At 41.4% G+C, this 26,413-nt stretch overlaps 1 protein-coding gene across 1 annotated transcript in view; it reads left to right on the top strand.

The window, feature by feature from the left end:
* Positions 1-20,254, top strand: part of atg10 (ATG10 autophagy related 10 homolog (S. cerevisiae)) — a 238,576-nt gene extending 218,322 nt beyond the window's left edge. Inside the window, exons 6-8 of the mRNA XM_067982784.1 lie at positions 1,833-1,930; positions 16,514-16,630; positions 18,074-20,254. Coding sequence (XP_067838885.1) covers positions 1,833-1,930; positions 16,514-16,625 — 210 coding nt within the window. The 3' untranslated portion in view covers positions 16,626-16,630; positions 18,074-20,254. The remainder of the gene's footprint in view (positions 1-1,832; positions 1,931-16,513; positions 16,631-18,073) is intronic.
* The last annotated feature ends 6,159 nt before the right edge of the window (positions 20,255-26,413 follow it).

Below are 26,413 nucleotides of genomic sequence, written 5' to 3'. Positions count from 1 at the left end.
CTTCGAGATAACTTTGCTGCCAATGTTGATGTAAAACACCTTTTTGCTATCTTTCTTGTTGCACAGTAAACTTTTTCCAATGTTGATTAAATAAAGCTGATGAAAATGGCATTAAGTCTATAAATTAGAGCATAACATGAGGCCTTTCGGCCCTGTATATCTGAGCCAGTGCTAGCTCTTCAACTGGAACTATTTATTGCAATCCCATTTCCCTGCCCTGTCCTGCATTATTTATATTCTTACTTTATCAAATACTTACTGATTCTCTTACTTGAGTGCCGAAGTCATGGGAACTCACAACCTAGCAAGACCCAACCTTTAGCCCCCCCCCCCCCCCCCCATACAGTTGGCACATTTGGTGTGGTGGGATGCTCTATACCAACAGGACATTGCGTAAAATTCACCACAAGTGCAGGACTCGAGGTTTATCCTGGACCCAGCAAGTCTATGGCCATGCCAGAGGACTCCTGCTTAAGTTACGAAACAGTTGCAGCTTTTCAGAACTCCATGTTTTAATAACCCTATATGTGAAAAAGTTTCTTCTAATTTATCTTTCCATTCTTCTGGTGATAATCCTGAGTTTGTGCCCCTTGTTACCGATTCACTAACTAATTGTTCATTATTTAACCTTTCAAATCCTTGCATAATTTTGAAGATATCTGTTAGATTTCACCCTCCAACCTTCTCTGTTCCAATGAAAAAGCCCAATTGTTAACACCTTTCTTCATTGTTCATTCTTGGTATAATTCTAGTGAACTCTATGACTTTAATATTCTTCCTATAATTTTTTATTCCAAAAAATATACTTTATTCATAAAATTTGTAGCAAAACATACAATACAGTTGTCATATCACATTCCAAACGTACACAATACAGATTATACAATTTGCAGGTTAAATCAAGTACAGTGTACATAATTACAGTTCATGACACTCTGGGGTGTCTCATTGCATTATACTCAATACAGATTATTGATTACAGATACATTACAGATTCATTACAGATACATTACAGCAATTTGAATTTTACATTCTGCCTGGGGGGGGCGGGGGGTTCCCTGATTGCAGCCCCTCGGTATACAATGGCGGGAAGGCTCTAAAAGGATGCCTAGAACTGCATGCAGTATTGCAATTGTGATTGCTGTCACTTCAGTGAAAAGTCAACATTTATACTGTTTCTCCGAGGTTTTGGTGAATCTTAGACCGAAATTATGGCAGACAATCAGGAGACCCCCCCCCCCAACCCAGCAAGCAAAATTCAAACCCAAATTCTGTGAAAGCTACAATATCATGTCCCTCCATTCTAATTAGTGTTTGTAGTTCCCTGAGTCTTTATAATACTTTGCATATTTGCATATAAGCACTGCAACCCTAACCCTTTCGTATTCCTAAGTATGCCTTCCCTTCTGTTTTTTTCTTTATTTCTTTTTCTCTTCTTAACCTCTCTTCTATTCGCCATAAGGAACATCTCTTCATAATCTCCTTAAGCTTGCTATTTTAGACTACTTTGACCCAACACTATATTCTTCGTCCAACCACACATAGTCTAACATTTACCTTTCCCCTTGCTTTAGTAGTTTAAATCATCTTTGAATTCTTTAGTTCTAAAAGAGTTGAGTAAATTAAAACATTTCATTATACCTGCAATTATACAAAGAAAACTTTAAAAATCTGGGAATATGTGTAATGGATACAGGGAAACAACAGGGAAATTTCATTACAGCAGATAGCCTCAATGTGGAGCTAGCACAGGCACAGGTGGTTTCCTGTGGTGAAACTTCTGTGAAACAATAATCTGGTTCCTAAATATCTTTTTGTATTTATTTGTCTAGGAGCACCATTTACTTGGTCAACCATTTTTCGTTCTCCATCCTTGTCGAACACCTGAATTAATGACTCCAATAATGGATGGTGCCACGCAGGAGAAAAGGTAAAGTGTTTTAACAGGGAGTCTTTTGAGCTGTTAACATTGGTACCAATTGAACACAGGTGAATTAAAATACATTGAATTACTATTAGGACAATGAAAATGGATGTTAGCTTTTTAAAGCAATTAGATCTACAGTTTAGATAAGAACAAATGGATTTCTGGCTCTTCTGACTTGACAAAGTAGAGTAAAGTGATGAGGATAAAAGAGGGTAATTAGCTGTTGAGTACAAAATTTTTCTATCACTTTTCAGAACCTGAGCCCATTTTTCATTATCTGGCATCTAAGAATTAGGAATGGAAAATAAATGATTATTCTGTTCATTATAAATAACACAACACAAAGAATATTTCTTAAAATTGATGTTTTAAATTATTTCAGACACATTATACATAAAGGGTTAAATAAAGATTTATTAAAGATAATTGAACTCTCCACATACCTGTAGTAAGGTTTTTCAGTTGGCCTTATGCTCTCTGTCTCTTAAACATTTGTAAAACTGCATTATGTTCTAAGTTTTCCTTTCTTTCAGTGTTGATGCATGATTCCTTCAGGACAACTATCTTTGACCTTCATCAGCTTTAACAAAGCAGCAGGCTAAAACATCCTGAAGTAATTATGGTTCAGCAACACAAGGCAAGAGAAACTTTGAAGATATTGAGAGTCTTTGGTGTGTTAAAAAAAACCTCAAGGCATAGAACAAGAGAGGGAGCACCAAAATTCCACAACTATTAGATGTGCTGACTAATGTCTGCAAAATAACTAGATTTACTTGTTTGTTCTTCTCAGAAGTTTTGATACATCCATCACCCAATAGTAAAATCACAGGGATGTTGACCCTTTAAAGTTTTAATCTTCTGTAGTCTTGGAAGAGATGTACAATATATCCTGACTCATGCTGCATAATAGGGATGGCAGCAGAATGGGAAGCAAAGACAGGGATTCAGAATAATTTCTTGTGCTTGTAATGGGTCACATTACTCTAACTTGGAGTTTCAGTGGCGGCCTTCATCTTAGTTGGGCAAGATTTCTTGCATCATTATATATTTCACCACAATTCTATTGTTTTTTTGTTCTTAAAACAGTTCCACAGTTCACAAATTAGGTCTCCCAGTAAATGCTTGCTTTAAGTTTTGCTAGTCCTGATATGGGATCATTCCAGAAACTAAATATTATCTTTGTTACTTTCTACTGAAACATAACATCAAAAAATGTAAAACTTGGTACTTTTTCTGGATGGTCTTATTCATTCTCACCTCCAGTCACTGAAATATGATTGTTGGAAGTTAGCCTGCAGCCTAAAGCTAGAAAGAAGTTGAAACCTTCTATGTTAGATAAGGATTTGTCTAGCTTGGGAGGGCAAAGTGGTCATTACTAGGGCAAATTTGCCTATGTAACAACAGTGACTGAACTTCAGAAGTTATCCATTGATTGTAAAGTAATTTGGTATGTCCTAAGAACATGACAAGGTGTCATATCTGTTATAAGAGCACAAATGGGACAAGATCTATTTTGTGTGGTTTGGGAGAAAACTGAACTGCATCTTGGCAATCTTTCTCCAACTTTCACCCTAAGGCATTAATGTCACAGATTCTCCGACCTAGAACTTCTGGCTGCCCTTATTAGCTCTTGTGGTTCCAAACAAGTCCATAGATTGTTGGTCAGCAACTTCTGCATCTCGGGGGAGTTGCTGGCTGAATTATCGGTCTGCACCAAAGCTAGAATTAACTCTGCGAAGTCCTCTGATTAGAAAGCTTATCCCAACACCATCACCACCACCACTGTTATCAATTAAGTTAATCATGGAATAATTTCTTGATGGCAGCCACTGAGGATCTGACATAGTTGGTTTGACCGAATTGGCACAGATGTTTGGCCTCAGCTTAGAAAGAATTATCATTGGTAAACAACTTCAGGTTCAATCTGCTTCAGCTTTTCCTCTGACTCCAGTAAACCTCTTTTGTGTTTCTGATTCGGAAAGGATGAGGCAGTACTGATGGCACTCAGACTTCAACATCTCTGAGGTAGAACCTGAATATCATCCATTTTGGGGTATCCTGCTATTCCTGAAGTATCAGGACGAAGCTACTTATATCAATGGCAATTCATCTACTTTTATAGGATACCATAAATTCAATATGAAATGGCTTGTTTTAAATTCTCATAACCTCAAGCTAAGCTAAACAAATTATGATCTCCTAATAACCATTGAAGGAGCCACTTCTCTTGTACAATTCTAACCCATAATCCAAGTATACACCAAGTATATGTCCTTTTTGGAGAATAAACACTTTATCCACTGAAACACATCCAAGAAATTGGACGCTTGGGGCCAGAGGGTGCTCTTGCAGGGCACGCTACACATAAGATTAAGCTACATATGGTAACATTTATCAGTCAGCAGTGGTTCAGAACTGACCTGCCGTTAGGCTGGCCCAAGCTTCTGTGATTGATAACACATTGAAGGGATATAAGGCAGTTAATATGTAGACTGTAAAACTGTTTCAAAAGTGGGCTGCGCTTGAAGTGAGAGCATTTGTTGGCTCCTCCAGTGTACGGGTGCCTGGGTACCAATCTCAGATCTTTTTGAGAATCTGCAGACAAAGGTGTTGAGGCTTCTTTGAGGAAAGACTGCTATTTGTAAAAATGGTTGAATAATTGCTGAGGTGTTGTTAGAAACACCAGCAAACCACTGCAGTAATACCCACCAAGGAGCAACAAACTCCTAAAATAGTTAGTTTTTATGACACTAAAGCAGAACAAATTTCATTTTGGGGTCAAAAAGCACATTTCGAGCAGCTCACCAATCGGAGAGTGATGAAAATCCGATGGCTGGCGTAGAACTTAGCTGGTACAGGTAGGTGAAAGGTCTTGGCTGGTGCAGATAGGTGATCCCGGGAGAGGGCCGTAGAGAGGCGGCATTGTGTGGGTCAATTTTTTCATGGCCAGGAGGAGCATTTCTGACCCTGTAAAAATCACTTTTGCACCTGAAACTTTCCCATTTTTAAGCAGTCTGCAGCGATCCCTTTAAGGAATGTTGGTTAGTCCACCCAATGCCTAGTACCACTTGGTGGAGTGTACTTGACACACCCTCCACATATTGGTACACGGAAATGACGCTGGGATTCTACAACCGGTGTAGGACCCTAATTGAAATATTATGATAAGGTTCCCGCATGTTTCAGGCAGCAGCACTAGCCCCCTATATTAAGGCTAGTTTACTCTGGAAAATGGAGTGGGTAGCAGTTGAAAATCGCCCCCACGGCCTCTGCTTTAATCAGACCTGCAGGCGATCCATTAGTCCAAAATCCAACTGTCATTTCACATTCTCATCAGCTTAATTTATGCAGATTCCTTTGAATGCTACTAATCTCATTCACACTTCTCACCTGTGCACACAGCTTCTGTATCTTTCGTCCTCTTATGCTTCTCTATCTCTCTCAATCCCCTGTCTCCTCTTTTTTACCCTCCCTTCCTATCTATTTCCCTCATAGAGGGCTCGATGTTACCAGGCCTGCGGGTTTCCGGCGGGTTGGGTTTCGGGAGCATGGTCAACACGCTCGGTGAAATTAGTGGGTTGCCCGCGCGATCGTAGCAGGCAACACACTAATAGGAATCAATTACTTGCTCCTCCTGGGTCCACGCTGCTGGTCTGCGCGTCGGGCGGGCTGCGCATGCGCAGTACGATCTGTCAGCTGGAGGCTCTCTAGTTAAAGGGGCAGTCCTCCACTGACAGATGCTGCAACCAATGGAACAAATTTCAGCATGGAGCAGCCCAGGGGGAAGGCTGCTCCCAGTTTAATGATGCCTCACCCCAGGTATCATCAGATGGGGTGAGGAGGAGGGCGAAGACAGAGATCTTCCACCCGGCGGGCGGGAGGAAGCGGCCAGCCTCTGCCACCAAGAAGGCCTGGCTCGAGGTGGCAGAGGGGGTCACCTGCGCAACCAACATATCGCCCACCTGCATACAGTGCAGGAGGCGCTGCAATGACCTCAGTAGGTCAGCCACAGTGAGAACACGAAGTCTTTCCCCTACACTCCATCTGCCACAACACTGCCCCAACCCCACATCTCCTTCGGCACCGCCAACACTACTCTGTCACATCACCCCTCATACCCACTCAAACCCCATCCTCATCTTACCTCCACCTACTCACCTCGCCAGTACTCATCCTGCCACTAACACGCGACCCAATCCTCATACAATCTTATGGCTCGATCCCATACTCACCCTCTCGTGCATCTCCCTCACGGCCAGCCTCACTCAACCTGCCACCACCTGTGCTGCAGCCACAGGGCATGCATCACATATGTGCAGTAGGCAGCGTAAGGCAAATGTTTCGTGAGCATGAAGGGGGTGCACAAGGGTGTCGGAGGGTTTGCCATGGGTGTTACCTATATTGAATTTCAGAGCAACAAACAGCACACATTACATTGGCACCACCACTGCCATGTCTCCGCGAATCCTGTCTGTTGTGTCCAATAATGCCCGCTCCTGGGTATCACTATGAGGACCCACCACTGATGCCACCCATCGTGTTACTGTAGAGTAGGTGCAGGTGTATTTGCAGGGCTCTTCCGCGCAGACTACTGAGAGACATCTGCGGTGTAGCCGGCTGCACCCTGGAAGGATGCGGAGGAGAAGTTGAGGAGGGCAGGGGTGACTTTGGCAGCGACAGGTAAGCACTTGGTGCTGGGGCCAGCCAGGAGCAGCTTGGCATGAAAGAGCCTGCAGATCTCCACGACTACATGTCGAGCGAATCTGCGCCTCCGTGTGCACTGCTGCTCGGAGAGGTCCGGGGAGCTTCGCCTCGGTCTGTGGACCATGTGGCGAGGGTAGTGCCCTCTGCGATGCGTCTCTCTCTGCGGTAGCCCTCCCTCCTGCTGTGCAGGTGGGCGTGCAACAACACCGTGTTGGGGGGCTCCACGTCTCTGCGGCGGACCGCGTGGACTGCGAGGCTGCTGGGGCTGGTCATGCTGTTCGTCCTCCGAGGGTGTCCACGCACCACCCATCTGGCAGGTGTTGGTCTGAGGGGTTGTGCAGGGTAGGTAGGTGGTTCCTCGGACTGGGGCTGCGGTTTCGTGTCGGTCTGTCCTCTGGCTTGGCGGGGGGTGGTGGGGGGCAGGGGTTGCCCTATGTGCCGCGGTGGCCTCCTGCGTGGGTGAGGGCTCTCCCCCGTGGAGTGCACCTTGGCAGCTGCCACAGGCTGCTGGCTGCAACACGCCTGGTTGGAGAGAGACTGTTTCCCCCAGTGTGTGAAACAGTCTGCGATGCAGGTAAAATCCCACACTTCCTCTTTTGACAGCTGATTCAGCTCATTAACTGACCTCAACAAGCAAGGTAAGTACACTCAAGTGGAACCCCGCTGGCTTTAATTGCCTGCGGGATTCCCACCAGCGGGGGCCACGCACGCAGCCCCGCACGTCATCGGGGAACCCGGAAGTGGTCGGGATCGCGGCGCGATCCGGTCACGTGACCTCATATCGGGATTTTCGGGGCCCCCCCGCTGGAAACCCGACACTAAAATCGAGCCCAGAGTCTCTGTTTGCTTTCAAAATGCAACATAAAATCAAATCAGAATAAGGAAACAAACAGTCTGGGCCGTGTAGTGCCCATTCTGTAGGCACTACGCGGACACCCAAGCCCTGAAAATGGCACCCGAGATGCGCACGCACACTTCCGGCGTGATGTGCACAGGACGCCATCTTGTAAAAGATGGTGCACTTAACGAACGCCGGCAGCATGTAGAGTGGGGAGTTTATGACGTAGATCAGTGTGCAACGCTGATTTAAAGGGACCGCTGCTATACACTACGCTCCAGCCAATGCACGGTCTTGACCTCGCACAGCTGAAAAGGTCTTAAATGGCATGGAGGACTCCCCACCAGCACTATTTAAAGGGATCATGTCGGATTTACAGGTTTTAAGTTGCTGGATTATTGCTTCTGACTGCTGATGCATTTGTACCTGTTTTTGGAGGTCTCCTAGACTTGAATACTAGAACTAGATGATATAGCCTAAAAATTAGAGCCAGGACTTTCAGCAGTAAAGTTGGTAAACACTTCTACACGCAAAGGGTGGTACAAGTTTGGAACGCTCTTCCGCAAACAGCAGTTGATGCTAGCTCAATTGTTAATTTTAAATCTGAGATTGATAGATTTTTGTTAACCAAAGGTATTAAGGAAGTTGGGGCTACAGCAGGTATATGGAGTTAGGTTACAGATCAGCCATAATCTCATTGAATGACTGAACAGGCTCGAAGGACTAATGGCCTTCTCCTGTTCCTATGTTCCTATAATAAAGTTTCAATACTCTACAGAGAGTGGACTAGCTGACAGGCAACAGCAAGGGCACTGGCGGAGTGACAGGGGTGGGATAGGAATGCTGTCATCCTGAGAGAGGACAGCAGGTTCATGTTCCATGGAGCCACTGCCGCTTGCTGCCTTCTGTTATGCACCACCTTCTCTTGCAATGAAGAGGGAAGTGTGCCAGTGAGTGTCCAGCAAGATGTTTGGGTGATGAGGCCATTATGGTTGAATAGCTGCCTGTGTGTGACCTGTGAGTTGTGGGTGTGCGGCTTGCAACAGTGGTATTGTGTGAGGGTGAGATGAAGCGTCTGATTGGAAGAGTTGAGTACTGATTGAAAGGGTTTGTTGGTAGGTGGGTAATGGGGAGTTTAGTGTGTGGAGCAGTGGTACAGTTCGTAGGATATGCCACTTGACAGTTGAACTCGTGCACCTTCACCACTCGTGTCAAATCACTGCATTTCTTTCTGCACTGCATCCATGTTCGTGGTGCTATGCAACGGGCGTTAACCTCGTCCACTACTGCCTCGGGAACATATGTCTGGAGGGCCTCTTGCATCCCTGCAGATATAGGATGCCCCTCCTGTCCACCTCTTGCACCAAGGCCTCTAGTGCGTCATCAGAGAACCTTGGTGCACGCTCTCTCGCAGGCCCGGTACAAACTCAGAGCGGCAGATTGGTGAGGTCTGGTGTGCAGATTGGAGGATGTGGAATGTAGTTTTATTTGATATTTTAAAATAAAACAACGGTTTTTAAACATAAGGATGAGATCTGCATCTGTGTTTTACGTGTGTGATTTCTGATCTCCATTCAGACCCGTATCTTATATTTTGAAAATATAACAGTCCCACAAACCTTGAGATGCCAAGTTATTCCAGAGATCCCATCATAATCTTTCTTCACTATACTCCAGCACAGATTCACTTCCCAATGGACTTAAAGCACTTCCTGCAGCCAGAGTGCACCTCCCCTTTAAGAGGAGCAGGCTGCCTTTAAGTGGTGCTAGCCACATATCTGGGCCCCCTTCTGGTGCATGCAGCCACTTAACAGCATAGGTGGCACTGGCTGCATGCAGCAATCATAGAAATCATCATGCTGCCTGCATCGCAAACATCGGACGTGGGATAATCTTGCACTGCAATTCCAGCACCCGTTTTCAGGGGGTTATCCAATATAATCCCCAATGTATCTTTCTCTCTGTCTCTCTCTCTTTCCCTCCCATATATCATATATGTTAGCAATTGGAATCTCTGTCCCATAGGTGTAAGCTATTAAAATTGGCCTTTACTAACTGTCAACAAAACACAAAAGATCATAAGTTGGCTTCAAAATCCAACTCTTTTGGAAAGTTGAATATCAAGATAAACAGACATTCTCTCTCTTCCCCCCCCCCCCCACCTCCAAAGCTTATTACATTTTCTAAAGTTAACAGAACACAAAACAAAAGCTATAATGTGTATAATTACTAGCCATTTGTCTCACTCTTAAACACAGACACAGCTTCTTTTTGAAAAATATAAATTTTACCTCAATTAAGCTTTTGAAATTTGCCCTCTTGGTTTTTCAAAATTGCTTGAAGAAAAGCTACTGGGGAGAAGGTGAAGAAAAATATTGCATCAGTACAGCTAACTGGTACTGGGAAAGGTGCACTGCACATGCTCAGACTATACAATCTAATTTCAGCTCAGAGTCATTGCTCTGGACAAAAATATTAAATTCAAGCCCAGGCTTCTAAGAGAAGCTGAGGCCTTCAAGTAAAAACTTTAATGAAGGCATTAATAAACACAACAAACAATTCATTGGCTGAGTTTAATCATATTATTGTGCAACATGTAAATTTTTTTAATGTTTTATTTTGTTTAAATTCTTTGTTGGACGTTAGAGATTTCAGTTACTGAAGAAATGGCAGTTGGAAAAATTGTCAGAAAGCATTTTGAGCAATTTGTAGGAACTGGGTGGCCCACAATAAATATGCAGTGTGTATAACGGGGAAAAAGTTGGACAAAACCTGACGACAGGAAGTACATGCTGATGCAGATTTTTAATATTTTACTTGCGCACGGGGAGTCAAGACCAAGTGTAGTCTTCAGGTGAAGAGGGGTTAGAGGCCAGGGGATAATTGGACTAGGGCATGCAGGTGGATTTCAATCCCCATTTTAAAGTCATACCTTCTGTTCTTATTTCTATATTTCCATTATAAATTCTGAAGTCCACATTTAGAGTCATAGAGTCATAGAAGTTTACAACATGGAAACAGGCCCTTCGGCCCAACATGTCCATGTCGCCCAGTTTATACCACTAAGCTAGTCCCAATTGCCTGCACTTGGCAGGCAATTGTTATTTATAATAATAGAAACTACTTACATAAAATTGTCATGCTGTAATTACATCCTCCCATCAGTTCCTAGAGTAGAGTAAGTTAAGGGTCCTATTTCAAATTGTTTTCTTAAATGATGGAAGGTCATGAATCTATCCTTGGATACAGCTTCTTGAATAAAAATAACTAAAGGGATGAGGTTAAGTTGACAATTCAGTCAGCACCTCCAAAAATGGTTGTAAAATTCAACATTTCCTTTCATATAGGCATAAGATCCATACCCTGAAAACTGGAAATTTATTACACATCCAGTGGATGCTCTGGTTTTCGCAGGTTATAGTCATTGGAATTTCTGATTGGATGGGATCAATGTCTAACTTCCAAAGGTGCTTGATCATAGGGCCACCCCTTAGGCACTGTATGTTCCCTTGTCCAAAAGTCTTAAAGGGAATAAGTATGAATTGGGTTCTCTCAGCCCTTCAAATTTTATTGATGGATTACTCCCTCACAGAGTAGGGCAGTCACTTCCAGGACATTTTGCTTTGGAATGTATGTCCATTTATTCTAGAACTAGCCCATGAACCAGGATATTCTTCAAGAGTAGAGTTGCTCACAATTGAACTCAACATTTAAATATTACACAGAATTCTTTACAGAATGCAGGTCTGCTGAGTAGCCTTCAACAATTCTGTGTACTCCAAGGTGGAAATGGACTTTACACCTAATTCTGAAAATTATTTGGAGTTCTTTGGGAAGCAGAGCTCGTTTGACTAGGTGTTCCAATCTAATTGACCTAAATATCTGTCAACTTGTTCATCTGCACAAACCAGATCAACGATCTTCAAAGATAGTGAAACTTGCCATGGTTCTCCTGAGGATGTATAGCAGATGAGTTGGTTGTTAAGAAGAATAGAGTGTTAAATGAAAGTTTTCTGCCTTCCAGTGAATATACTATTAGGTTCTGAGAAAATCTTTTGCTCAGATTGTATATAATGCCAAGTGTAAGAGGTTCATTGTTTGGTGATAAGATAATTGCTTTTTGGCGAATTTGTGGTAATCTGACAATCTTGTTTCACTTGCAGCATATAGTATAATCAGAGCCTGAAACCAAACTTACCTCATGTCCACTGTGGTCTACTCATCTTTTGGAACTCTGTAGAAAACATCCTTTACTCACAAAAATCATGGAAGTGGGCTGGAAGATCAGTTCTTTTGTTCAACCCCGGCACCATTTTGTAGGATCTTAATCTTGTTTTCCATGAATTTAAGTATGCTCTTCTTTGATGCTATATTATTTGGGGGACTTAAACATTTAGTGGACCCCAAACTTCATCACACCCCTAAGGAAGATGGACAATCATAACTTCAGAACATGTCAAATTCCAGAGAGAAAAATGTGGTTTAATTGATTTTTCTCCTTCTTAATTATGAAGTATGCATGAAGGGGTGAACTACATTGAAAAAATGAAGACAACCTTAGCAGACGTAGCTGTTTGCATAAATCTGAAAAATTACTGGTTTAATTTGGGAACTGAAATAACGCCATTGGATATTGGAGTACTGGCATTTAGTGTGGCCGTCTGAACTAGCTGTTTTAATGGAGATGTTAACCCGTTTAAGATAAACGGGCTAACATCTCTGCATTAAGTATTCATGATGTGGAGATGCCGGTGATGGACTGGGGTTGACAAATGTAAGGAATCTTACAACACCAGGTTATAGTCCAACTGTTTTATTTGAAAATCACAAGCTTTCGGAGGCTTTCTCCTTCGTCAGGTGAGCGAGTGTGGGATTCCATGGAAGGTTACCGCATTTATAGTCAGAGAACAATACCTGGTGATTACAGATAATCTTTCCAACTGCCCGTTGTCAAGGCAATCAAAGTGTTCAGACAGAGTGATGTTACCTACAGGACCACCGAATACACAAACGGCCAGAACACAAAACAGAGAGAGAGGGAGAGAAACATCTGAAAGGAAGAGAAAGACAGAGAATGACCCGTTGTGTTAAAAACAGATAACTTTTTTTCGCTGGTGGGGTTACGTGTAGCGTGACATGAACCCAAGATCCCGGTTGAGGCTGTCCTCATGGGTGCGGAACTTGGCTATCAATTTCTGTTCGACGATTTTGCGTTGTCGTGTGTCTCGAAGGTCGCCTTGGAGAACGCTTACCCGAAGATCGGTGGCTGAATGTCCTTGACTGCTGAAGTGTTCCCCGACTGGGAGGGAACCCTCCTGTCTGGCGATTGTTGTGCGGTGTCCGTTCATCCGTTGTCGCAGTGTCTGCGTGGTCTCGCCAATGTACCATGCTCCGGGGCATCCTTTCCTGCAACGTATGAGGTAGACAACGTTGGCCGAATCACAGGAGTATGAACCATGTACCTGGTGGGTGGTGCCCTCTCATGTGATGGTGGTGTCTGTGTCGATGATCTGGCATGTCTTGCAGAGGTTGCCGTGGCAGGGTTGTGTGGTGTCGTGGACGCTGTTCTCCTAAAAGCTGGGTAATTTGCTGCGAACGATGGTCTGTTTGAGGTTGGGTGGCTGTTTGAAGGTGAGTATTCACCAGGTATTGTTCTCTGACTATAAATGCGGTAACCTTCCATGGAATCCCACACTCGCTCACCTGACGAAGGAGAAAGCCTCCAAAAGCTTGTGATTTTCAAATAAAACAGTTGGACTATAACCTGGTGTTGTAAGATTAAGTATTCATATGCTAGTAAGCCACAATGTAATTTCAGAGCCTTGTTGATGACAAGTTAGCTAACCTCATTACAAAGCATTGCAATGCCACGTGGAGTGTATCGTTTTAGATTAATAAACTAACAAGTCAGCAACCACCAGAAAAATTTAAATTAATTTCAGTCTACCTACAAGCTGCTACTTAGGATGATGTGGCACTGAATTCCATTTATAAAGCATCTAATTGAAGCAGTCCTGATGCCTAATCAAACTGAATCAATTTTTCAAAAGCACTACTCTGATCTGTCTTTAGGACATGGTTTAAAGCAACACTCATTGATGAAATTGTTCGCAAGCTTTTTTCATTTGTTTACTATTCATTATGTCATATGTAGATTGTGTCAAAATTGGATTTCTTGATGTCATTGTGACAAAAATAACACACAACTCCTCTGGTTTACCTCCCTTCTCTTCACCCCCAGCCTCCAAAAAAAGGGTTGCCAAATACGTTTTTATCAATACAAAACGTCTTTAAATTTAAATTGTAAGTAGCCCACCCCCCTAGTTGATGTGACTATAAGCATAACCCTAATTTATATGGAAGAGAACTGAATCATGAACAAAGTAAGATTTAGTTAGATTTTCCTCATTCTTTTAATGTTGTTCACCTTTTTCACACCTGTCACCTTTCACCCCTCCCTCATCCCCTATTATTTCTAGCACAGATTTGGAATTCTTAATAATTTTCATTTAAAAAAATATTTCCTTTCCTACAACGCATTGTATCCTACAGGCTACCTCGGAAGAATTGAAAATCAGTTTCTACCGTCACAGCTCTTATGTAGGATGGGAGATGGGACAGTTCATGTGGCTCTTGTGAGATATAGCGAGTAGAACTCTTAACTCAAGAGTCTCCGATTCTTATTCCAATGTGTATTGGGGATAAACTACCTTCAGAGAATCAGGAAAGCCATACTGAAAGTTGGTAATTTTTTTTAAAGGTTTTTACTGATTTTTTTTTAAAAATTGCAGCAAAATAATTGGTGACACTATTTAAATTACACTGTGTTGCCATATTTTCCAAAATGCTGTTACTCATTTGTGAAGATTCTGAAAAACGGCAGTTTAACCTTAGTTAACAAGGAAACAATGATGGTAAAGTGAAAATAATATGCAAGTCAATAGAATACTCCTTGAACAAAAAAAATCTGGTTAAGAGCTGCACTACTCTTATGTAAGAGTTGGAACACCTGGCCACAGAGGTGAGATGATCAATGTTTCACCGGTGCATTTCAAGACCACACAGTTGTGGGATGGACAGTTTATGCGAATGATTGCAAATTAGCCATTGATTCCTGTCAGGTGCTGTTGAGCTGCAGTTATACAATAATTACCACCATGCCGAGAAAAGATGTTCTCTATTGGGGAAAAATAATTGTAGCATGACATTTAATTCACTATAACATTTTTATTAATCCTAATGGGAGTATTTTAAAATCCACAGGTGGGGGAAGGTAAGAAGGGAGAGAGAGCACAAGGTGGTTTCATGATAACTCTTTGACAATCGCTGGAGGGTTAAAGTAACGAAATATCAAACACAAATGGTGAGCTATGCAGGAGGGATATAAAGCTTAGAGGGTGAAATTGTGCATTGTGATATTAGTAACAAATGAGTTAATGTATTCAGATGAAATTCCTTGATTCATTATTTGAACAAAGGCATTAACTGCGTTATGTTAAATAGTTCAACCTTTGTTAAAATAACAGACTGAATAGCTTCATTTGAATGCATTAATGGGTGGTTACTAATATTACTTGGTGTGACTTGAACCGTTTGTTTCCAGTATAACTAATAATCGTTTATTAACAGTGGAATGGTACGATAAGGATTCATGCCTGTAATTGTCTAGAGGACAAATTTCCAGTGTTGGTCAGACAGTGAGGAAAGAGAGGTGAGCAGAATCAAGGTTCTTATCTACAGTGGTGGAGAAAACTGGAGGCAAGGTCAACTTGGGCTGACCTTGTGTTCCATCTAACAGTTGGTGACAGTACTATTGGCAGGGTCCAGTAACAGCTACCCATCTGCCCTCTTGGTCAACAAGTTGTATCCAAGAAAAGACAAATATTTACAGGGATTATTTCAGCTTATTTGTAGAGTACTGTAAATTTACAAACACTGTGTAGTTCCATACCCTACTCTGTAACATTCTGCTTTAGAGATACATAGGGCAAAATTAGCCTTTCATGGTTGACATTCAGACTGCCAAGGATGTTACAATATTAAAGAATTAAAGTGCATTCTTCAAAGAAAGAGATGCAAGGATTTTTTAGTTTGAATTTAGTACAAGTACTAGGTGCCGTGTCTTTCTTAGATTTGCATTGTCTGGTTTCTTCAACTAGTTTTGTCTCAGCAGTATAGAAAGTGTGGGTGGGTAGGAAAGTTAGAAAACTAAATAAGCTTTCCACTCAATGGTTCATCGAGCTTATCCACTGAGGAGCTGAGTGATACAGACCAAGAAGGATCCAGATTCGACCCTAGACTGTGCTGAATTAGCTGATGTCAGCCACAGCAGTGGTAGGGGCACTAGAATTGGCCTCAGCACTCCTGGGTTAAGGAGTTGAAAATCAGCTAAGGTTCCTGCTCCTGATTATTATCCAGTGATCCCTATTGGAAGTGATTGTGTGTGGATGCTGGATGAGGACAGCATAAGGCTTTGTGTAAACCCTCTCCCGAAGATGGTAGAATAGCCTGTGTACACTCACTATAGACGTGAAAAATGGACATATGGGCAAGGCCCTGCAGAGCACCCTGTGCCCATTGAGCCACATCCTAGCAAGGAGTCAATTCCTTCAGGAAAGGGGAGTGGAGAAAACTGGTGAGTAAAGAGAAAAAAATGTAACAAGAAAAAAAGCATTGCAGAGCTCAAACTCTGCTTTTTAGACATGTCTAAAAATGTGACTGGATTCTGCTGATTGGAAACACATTTCAAAGTTACTGACATTCAGATTCAGAATACTTCAGGCTGTATGAGCTATGCTGCCATGCAGACAATCCTTTTGTAATTCATTATGAGTGCCTTTGAAAATGTCCGTTTTACTTCGTGCTTGCTCTACATGGTAATGCAAAGCACACACTTTTCATGTTGTATATACTGTTTTGTTTAAATCTTCTAAGACAGAAAGCAAAAATATTGCAAAATTGTAATCGCCTATAATTAAAAAAATGCAATGTATCTTTTTTCTAAAACAAAAATGCCATGCTTATTTTATTTTTCTTTTGTTTAGGAATGTAAATTACATCACAAGCTGGCTGAGCATGATGGGGCCAGTAGTGGGACTAGACTTGCCGTTGAGCTATGCCACAGCTGTGTCACAGGGCATTTTTGGCCCAGATTGAAAAGAGTATGTGTGTACATGATATTTATATTTATTTTTCTACAATGCATTTTCAGTTTAACAATGTTTGAATAGAAGCTAATGTGCGGGGCGAAATAAAATTACACAACGAGGGAAAAAAAAATCAAGAATTATATTTTTCTGTTTGCAGGGAATGTTTGTAATGAGAATTACAAATATTAGAGTTTTAGGGTATGTAGATGTTTCAATTATCAACAATCCCATTTAGCTTGTTAATTTTTAATACCAAGAGTGTTTTGTACATGAGGATCAAGGAAGGTGGGGGCTGTATTGGAGAAAGAAAAGTGGAAATGTTTTTGAGAGCAAAGTGGTAGTGATCTGATGAAGAGTCATGGAGACTAGAATGCATGTACATTAAAAATTCTGTTTTCTTTGCCAAACCACCAACTCATTAAAAAACATTTAAATTTCTCGATTAATATAAATTGGAATGCATTTTGGTTATGTAAAATTAGTATTAATTTGGCATACATAATACTCTACTCTTTCAATCCACATCATTCAACTACAAATCACTGGCAGCGCCTTGATGGGTTAATGTCCTGTTATCATGCTGTAATGTTTTATGATTCCATGAATGCAAGTATAGCTGGGGTACTTGACTGACTTTAAATTTCTCACTGGACATTTGCACTTAGGTTTTCTGCAGGGAACAAGTTCCAGCAAATATCATCTGGGTAGGTGGTCTCTTCCCACCTCATTCCAGTGGTGGGTCAATCAAGGAACAGAGACTGGCAAAATGCAATTTGTGCAGTCTGGACCACCATGCCCTCCTAACTAAGGAGAATAATGTGCGGGGAAGAATAGGGAAAATTGCATAACAAAGAAAAGATAGAGCAAGTATTTTCTTTTTTTTTCTAGGGAACATTTGGAGTGGATAAGTTTTTTAAAAATCCAGCTGATGTTTATTGTTAAGAACATAGGCATCACTGAATTCTGAGAAGAAAAAAAAACAATTTTTATCCAAAATCAAATGAACAGCTTTTTACATGCACTGTCAAGCTTCATTCTCCGTACTTGCTGCTGGAGATACGTCACTCTGTGATTAGTCTGTGCTGCTGAAGAAAACTTATCTTTGACCTGTGATACAGTATTGTTTTAATTGTTAACAAAAGAATCTGTGTTCCCTGAGCTTTAAGATATTTTGTTTAAACCTTGTGGCAGTGTAAGCTAATATGGACATGTGTGCTGAAGTGTATCAGAATGCACTTACTACCAAAAGGGAGAGACACACTTTCTACTGAAACATTGTGATGGTTTGGTCATGATGAAAAGAATGAAATGAAAACTGAAAATAAATGAGATCATCCTGAGAAGGGAAAAACAGAATACTGATATTTTTGATTATAAACATTGTTAAAATGCTGTAATTGTCGACTAGAATGATACCAAGAAGTAACCTTAAAACCATTTTTTCTGCTCTTACAGCTGTCACAGAGATTCAAACACTTGGACGGATGCATTTTGTTTTGAACATATAGTTTACATTTTCTGTGTTTTTTTTGGAAGTGTCACCGTGCCTACAAATCTGGCTTAATGTTGACACATATTGTGCAAAAGACATAAGTAAAAATAAGATATTATCGAAGCTGTTACTGAACAACACAAATCAGAATGAAAATACAATGGAGCCCTCTTCAGGTCAACTTAAGTTACCTCTAGAAATGCCTATAGTTCATAATTTAAAAAATATATAAATTAATGTAAGAACAATAGATTTTTAATTATGGAATCTCCAAGGAGAATTTTCTTCATGTATTTATAGCCACTGAATTGGTTTTCTTTTTAACGTTTCTTTTTTTTTTGTAAGTACTCGCCCAATAAACAAGTACTCAATATACCTTTTTACATTTGTTTAAGTATCTCATCCTTGTCTGCTTAGATTCAAGTTGCAGTTTTAAGTATTAGTAGGTTAAGGACACAACTCTGAGGGTTTGCACAAGAAATGCAGTTGACTGCCTTTTAAACAAAAAAAATTCAAACCAGAAGTATTAATGCAAACCTATTAATTCCCTACATGTAGTGGATTAGTTACTGAAATAATGATGTACAAAAGTTTAAAATTCTGGAACTGTTTTACCTTTAATTTCTTTGCACTTTTACTCAGGCATTTTTTCAAGGGTGCAAAGAAGATTGAACCAATGAAGTACACATGTCCTGCATATATTTTACATAAATATAAATCTGGTACACACAGTGTATAAAAGAATAGTGACAGGCAGAAGCTGAGCCCATGTTGAACGTAATTTGGCAAGTCTAGCTTATCAGCTATTGCAAGTACAGCTTACACATGTGACGACAGGCAAAATAATTGAGTGAGTGTGCAGACTTCCAATCTTGAACCGAGGTAACTAAACATCAATTCCTCAGTTACTTAAAGGTTCCAGAAAGATAAGAAGTAAGCACCTTGCGACTTCATTAACCTTCTTCCCACTGTATCTTAAGGTGTTGAGCACAAAAAAAATCTTTGCACTAACTACTTCTCTTCTCCATTCCACACATTTTAGTTGTTATGTCAAAGTAATACTGTACCCTTCCACTTAAACATATTGTTCCACTCAGGCTGTCATGGTGAAATTTCAGCCACACTCTTCCATTCAAACAATTCATCATAAAGAGAACACTATACCTTAAGAATATAATAGAGTTTTACTAAATCACCCATTCTTTGTCTGGAAAATATGTAATTAAGTGAGGATTTATTTGAAAATATTTGTGCCTTGAAGTTGAAAATCTCAGACATTTTTCAAGCTAAACACAGTAAAATATTATATGATCTTGTTCGTGATTTTAGTTGTTAACTCCCATTAGTTGAATACTTTTTGCTCAGATTACACATTCTGCCATGTGTACTGTTCCTTTCTGTCTCATGGAGCATATAATTCTGCGATTGTAGTGAGTTAAAATAATATAGGGTGCACTTCAGAAAATTACGATTAATGTATCAAATGAAACAAGCAGGAAGTTCTACTTTTACTGCAAATTCGTTTATTATGGAAAATGGGAAATTTACATTACAGGAATGGACTATAGAAACAAAAGACATGAGACCATGTTGACGATACTATTAATTAAGATGCTATTTGGTGAGAGGTCTGATTATATATATATTACACAGTGAACATAGGAACAGGGGTAGGCCATTCAGCCCCTCGAACCTGTTCTGCCATTCAGTTAGATCTTGGATGATCTGTCCCTCAACTTCATTTACTCGCCTTTGCTCCATATCCCTTGATACCCTTAGTGTACAAAAATCTGTCGAAATCAGTCTTGAAAATTTCAATTGTCCCAGCATCCACAGCCTTTTGGGGGAGCGAGTTCCAGATTTTCACCAACCTTTGTATGGAAAAATGCTTCCTGTTTTCACTACTAAATGGCTTAGCTCTAATTTTAACAATGCACGTGCACCTTAAAAAAGTGTTGTTTTTAATTGTTTTAGGCTATCTTAATCCCAGTGCCATCAATGGAATTATAAGTTAAAAGCATATAGGTGGTCACAATTTTAGATATAGCCATGTTAGGTAGGCAGTCCTTCAACAGTTGTAAGAGCCTCTTTTATCAAACCTTTTGTGCTTGTGTGTATAAATAAAAAGTCCTACTTGATTCACATACAGATTTGTTGATGTATTATTGAATGACCTTTTCCTGCCAGGCAACATAACTGTTTTCTGTGATTCCCAGAGTCTAACACAAGAACAGAAGAACCAAGATGGTCCTGATAGCACTACGTTGTTTCCTAGCAAACTTCTAACACTTTCTTTGCCTACCTTCCAAACAGGTTGAGCCTTTTAGGACAATTCCAGCACCAGGCATCAGCCAGCCTGAGCCCAAATTAAAAACTGAATATACTGGAAACGTGCAGCAGGTCCATCCACTTCTGAAAAGATTGGTTAAGGTTTAGAGTGCAGACCCTTCATCAGAATTGGATGCACTGATATAAACAAACAAAATGACTGAGTGGAATAAGAAATAAAGAAGACTTACATTTATATAGTGCCTATCGTTACCCCATCCTAAAGCACTTTACAGCCACTGAAGTGCTTCTGAAGTGTAGTCACTGTTGTAATGTAGTAAACGCAACAACCAATTTGCATACAGCAAGCTCCCACAAACAGTAATGTTTTAGGTATTTGAGGGATAAATATTGGCCAGGACACTGAGAGAACTTCCTTACTCTTCTTCGAATAGTGCCTTAGGATCGTTTACGTCCACCTGAGGGGGCAGACAGGGCCTCAGTTTTACCCGAAAGACAGCACTTCCGACAGTATTCCACAAAAGTGCCAGGCCAGATTATGTGCTCAAATCTCTAGAGTGGGGCTTAGAGCCACAACCTTCTGACTCGGAGGCGAAAGTGCTACCACTGAACCAAGGCTGACATCTGCCTCCAATGTAAAAGATTGCAATTCTCAGGAGCGACCATGCGGCCCTCCTCTCTTTTTATAGTCGTTCAACGGCCTGCTCTCTCAGATTGTTGTTCAGTGGCCCTTTGGTTGGGGAGAGAAAGAGAAAGTGAAAAGAATTAAGAGGAAAGAAAAAAATAAAAGGGGCGAGAGAGAGAGACAGAAGTGAAGGAAGTGCATGAGATATTTTTTTGTGCAGACATACTGGTAAGTGTGTCGCTTTTGGAGCACGAGAGGTTATCAGAGGGGCCAGGCATGAAAAAGGTGGAGCCTGACCTGAACAAATTTCAGAACCACTGATACAGCCAACAACGGCCCTGATGTGCGCCTGCACAGGAGTACGGCTTCTGACTCTTAATGCTCTCTCAGTGGAAACTGGGAGAAGGAAGACAGATCAGAGGATCTGACTGAAAATGCATTTGGTGAGTGAGAATAATTGATTCAGGAGAGTTGATGGGGGAGAATTTGAGAGAGATGGAGAGCAGCAGAATGTTAGACGTGAACTGAACACACGGTGACTGGAATTACAGAAAAGTAGAGAAACCAGAAAGAGGGAAGAGAGAATATTACAGAAACTGGAGAAAGAGACAGACTGCGCACGCACGCACACATACATCTGGAGAAAAGAGGGAGAAAAATTACAAGAACTGTGGTGAATGAGAAAAACAAAATAAGGAAGAGAGAGAACATATCACAGAAATAGCAAAGAGAAAAATGGGAAGAAAATATAGAAAAGGGTAGGGAGAGAAACTGGAAACTAAGGAACAACATATAGAAATGAAAGAAAATATTACAAAAATTGGAGAGATTAAAATAGAGAAAAAGTATATAAATGGACTGGTTTTTAATAACCACTGGGCTACAATGTTCTGAAAATAGGATTCTTGGTTTTTTTTACATAGAGGCATTGAATATTAAAGAAAGGAGGTGATGTTGAATTTGAACAAAACATTGATTAGGCAATATTGTGTGCAGTTCTCGGCACTTTATTATAGAAAGGATATTACAGCCATGAAAAGAGTACAGCAGAATTTTGCTGGAAATGTTGCCATATTATCCTTCTTTCTTGCTAGTGCCCATCTCCAACAAACCTTTCCTATCCAAGATTTTTGAATGCATTGTTGTCTCCCAGCTCTGTACCCATCTCTCCTGCAACTCCGTGTTTGAATCTTTCCAATTTGTTTTTCATCCCTCCCACAGCAATGAAATGGCCCTTAGCAAAGACACAAATGACATTCATTGTGATTGTGAACATGATGAATTATTCCTCCTCTACCTCTCGGCAGTCTTTAGCACTGTTGACCACACAACCCACCTCTACCGCCTCCTCCATTTCCATCGTGAAGGGTTTGCCCTCTTATTTATCCGATCTTAGCCAGAGCATCTCTACCAATAGCTTCCCTTTCCACCTCCTGAGTCCCTTAAGATTCTATCCGTGGCTCCTTTTTCTTCCTCATCTATATGCCGCCCCTTGGTAACATTATCTGCAGACATTGGATCAGCTTCCACATTTACGCTGATGACATTCAGCTACATCACCTCCCTCGATCGCTCCCCACTCCATTGTCTCTGTTCTGTCAGGCATGACATCCAGGCCTGGAAATTCTATGGCGTTGTGCCCATTTTTAGGGTGCAGGAAGTGCACACTCATTACGAGCTGGTATTGCACTGTCCACCATATTAGTATAGGCAATAAAAAGGTCTCCAGGGCCTAATGTCTGCTTCAGGCTCTTTGTGCAAGATTGGGTTAACCTGAATAAGAACGTAAGAAATAGAAACAGGAGTAGGCCATACGGCCCCTCGAGCCTGCTCCACCATTCAGTCAGATCATGGCTGATCTTCAACCTCAACTCCACTTTCCTACCTGACCCCCATATCCCTTGATTCCCCTAGAGTCCAAAAATCTATCCATCTCAGCCTTGAACATATTCAATGACTCAGCAACCATAGCCCTCTGGGGTAAAGAATTCCAAAAATTCACAACCCTCTGAGTAAAGAAATTCCTCCTCATCTCAGTCTTAAATGGCCGACTCCTTATCCTGTAACTATGCCCCCCAGTTCTAGACTCTCTAGCCAGGGGAAACAACCTCTCAGCATCAACCCTATCAAGCCCTCTCAGAATCTTATATGTTTCAATGAGATCATCTCTCATTCTTCTAAACCCCAGAGAGTATAGGCCCATTCGACTCAACGAATGCAGCCGGTGCTGGCACGGCTGAGTTCAGGAAAACCTGGTCTACATGCAGGTTAATCAGTGGTCCATAAAGGAACTGCTGCAGGCCACCATCGAAAAGGTAAGTTTTTAAAATATACTTACCCGAATGTGGAGCTAGGAGGTGCAGAAGTGCTCCTCCTGGCTCCACATTCAAACCACGCGCCGCTGACCCCTGTCCTCGATTGTGAGCTCGACCTCCCACCCTGCCCACTACCTCAACCCTCGCGATCGCTACCTCGACCCCCCCACCTCGACCTGGTCCCCCCGATCGCGACCTGGTCCCCCCGATTGCAACCTTGAACCCCCCCCCCGCCTTCTCGACCCCATCCCAGATCGCCACCTCCACCCTCCCCACCCCAATTCTCTTGGATGCCCTCGGCTTTCCCTGTAACTATTTACCTGAGGGACGCTGCTGGCGATGCAACGGTCCGATATTCAAAGCTACTTTGCCGGCGAGCTGCCTGGGGACATCCAGTGGGTGTTCGCAGCTTGCCAGCGTCATTTAAATGAGGCCCGGCAGACTGGCGCGAACAAATTTCTACACCACAATCTTGGATGAGCCTCAAGTTCCTGCAGTTATATATATATATATATGTATAGGGAAGACTGAAGCTCTAATCTTCAGCCCCTGCCACTTACTTTATCAACCTTCTCGCCACTGACTCAGCCTTAACCAGACTGGTTGGGGCCTCTGAGTCCTGTTCGACCCCAATCTTAGTTTCCATCTCTCAGTCCTCTCCATCACAAGAACCACCTACGTCCACCTCTGACACCTTTCGCCCTACCTGAGCTCATCCGATGTGAATCCCTCATACATGTCATTATCAAGGCCAGTGCCCCCTTTGCCAACCTCCTTCCTCCACAAACTGCAGCTCATACAAAACTGTGCAGCACTACATCCAGTTCTGCCATTCTGACGTCCATCACCTTATCGGGGTGGGTGCCTCAGTTGAACCTGCATTGGAATTTCATGGCTCTTGTCATTAAGTCCCTCTATCTCTGTAACCTCCTCCAGTCCAACATCTTGGTTTCATAAGATTCCGATATCTTGTGCATCCCCCCCCCCACCCTCCACCCCAGGTCCTACTCTCTGGAATTCCCTCCCCAACCCCATTTACCTCCCTCTCTTTTAAGATCCTTCTTAAAATCCATCTCTTTGCCTAAAACTTTAGTTACTTCTAATAATCTCTCTTCCGTTGGTCCAGTGCCTGTTTCTTACCACGCCTCTGAACTGCCTTGGGACTTTTTTCTACGTTAAAGGTGCTATGTAAAATAACCAACACACCTGAAACATTACAACCTGTTTTTCTCTTTACAGATGCTGACTAAGCTGCAATGTGTTTCCTGCATTTTCTGTTCTTAATCAACTGTTTGGCCTGGAATTTCCTGTCAATGTGCAACTGAAAAAACAACATAATCGCGGCACAACACCGATTTCCACGCAAAAGAATGAGGAAATTCGGGCATAAGTGACTTACCTCTGTTCTTATGCTACACCCAAATTCCCTTAATCTTTTGTGCTGATTCAAAGAGAGTTCCGCCCAGACTCTCCACTGCTCATTAGCATTGCCCTGCCCCCCATCTGAAAGCGTATAACCCAAATTTCCTGCATTTACGCAGGTTCAGAATGGACGTAAATTTGTACTCGTTTAAATACACGGGCTTCCTTTGAATTTACACTCAAGATTGGCAAAAGCAATCCCAGTCTTGGAATTCACTTTGACATAATACCAGATTTACACATAAAAGACGCATTTAACAAATTAAATTAGATTTAACAGCAAAATGAAACAAAGAAAAGCCTGCACTGAGTTAACAGTGAGACGGTTGCCAAAGAATTACTGCAGAACAGAAAGTGACACCATTGGATTTTCTCACTGAGTGAAATAACAATTCAAATTCACCTTCAGCATCGCTGGGGCCAGACTAGGCGGTTGACACTTGGCCACGCAGTAAAGTGGGACATTTGAAGAAAAAAAATAAGTAAAAATATGGCTGTGGTCTGTAAAGATGATGTATAGGTTGACTTTGATACAATTCAGCTTCATAGGTCAAATGATGAAATATTAATACTGATTTTGATGTATTGCTGTGTTCAATAGGGTTAAGACTATCAGTTTTCACTGTTTTGCAAATGTAGCAACATCAAACATAACAGTCATTAGCGATTTATATTCAAAGCAACAATTTCTGGAAAACTCTAATGCTAACCTGGATTCTAAATTATTTGTAAACTTGATTACTACAAATCTTTGGTAGCAATACAATTCTGCACAAGCTTATTGGATTGGGTAGATGCCAAATTCAGAGTAAAAAGTACAAATAAAGCACAGTTAAAAAGGAGAAAATGTGAGAGCCTTACTTTAATGAAAGTGCAAAATTATTATTAAACTAGAATTCTCGGTTAGCACGAAAAGTCTAAGTTGATCACTGAGTTAAAGCTGCCAACTTCAATTTGTTTTTGAATAGTCAAATGCTAATATTAATGCAAGCTTTTTTTCTCTTCAATTCATTTGGCAAAGATGAAGCAGATACATGCGACGGGGTTTGAATTTAAATTACAGTGAATACCTGGTGCATAAGAAACTAAAATCATTTTCATATGGAAGAAATTTGAGAACCATCATTGTCTGAAATCAAGGCACATAATTTGTTTGCTCAAAAGAGTAGCTGTTAGCCTTTGAAGTTGTATTGGACTTGTTTTTTAAACTTAACAATCACTCGCGTCCTAATATCAGTAGGTACAGCACAGGAGGAGGCCATGCGACCCATCATGCCTCTGCCAACTCTTTGAAAGAGCTGTCCAATTAGTCCCATTCCCATACTCTTTCCCCAGAGCCCTGTAAATTTTTTCCCTTCAAGTATTTATCCAATTCTCTTTTGAAAGTTACTATTTCACGCTGTGCATTCCCGGTCGCTACAACTTGCTGCGTAAAAAAATGTTTCCTCATGTCGCCTCTGGCTCTTTTGCCAATCATCTTAAATCTGTGTCCTCTGGTTACCGACCCTTCTGTCACTGAAAACAGTTTCTCCTTATTTACTCTATCAAAACCATTCATGATTTTGAACACCTCTATCAAATCTCCCCCTAACCTTCTCTGTTCTAAGGAGAACAACCCCAGCTTCTCCAGTCTCTCCATATAATTGAATTCC

The sequence above is a fragment of the Heptranchias perlo genome, chromosome 4 (genome assembly GCF_035084215.1).
Source record: "Heptranchias perlo isolate sHepPer1 chromosome 4, sHepPer1.hap1, whole genome shotgun sequence".
Taxonomy (NCBI): Eukaryota; Metazoa; Chordata; class Chondrichthyes; order Hexanchiformes; family Hexanchidae; genus Heptranchias; species Heptranchias perlo.
The sequence above is the reverse complement of the archived record's forward strand: the minus strand, read 5'-3'. Positions and strand labels throughout refer to the sequence as shown.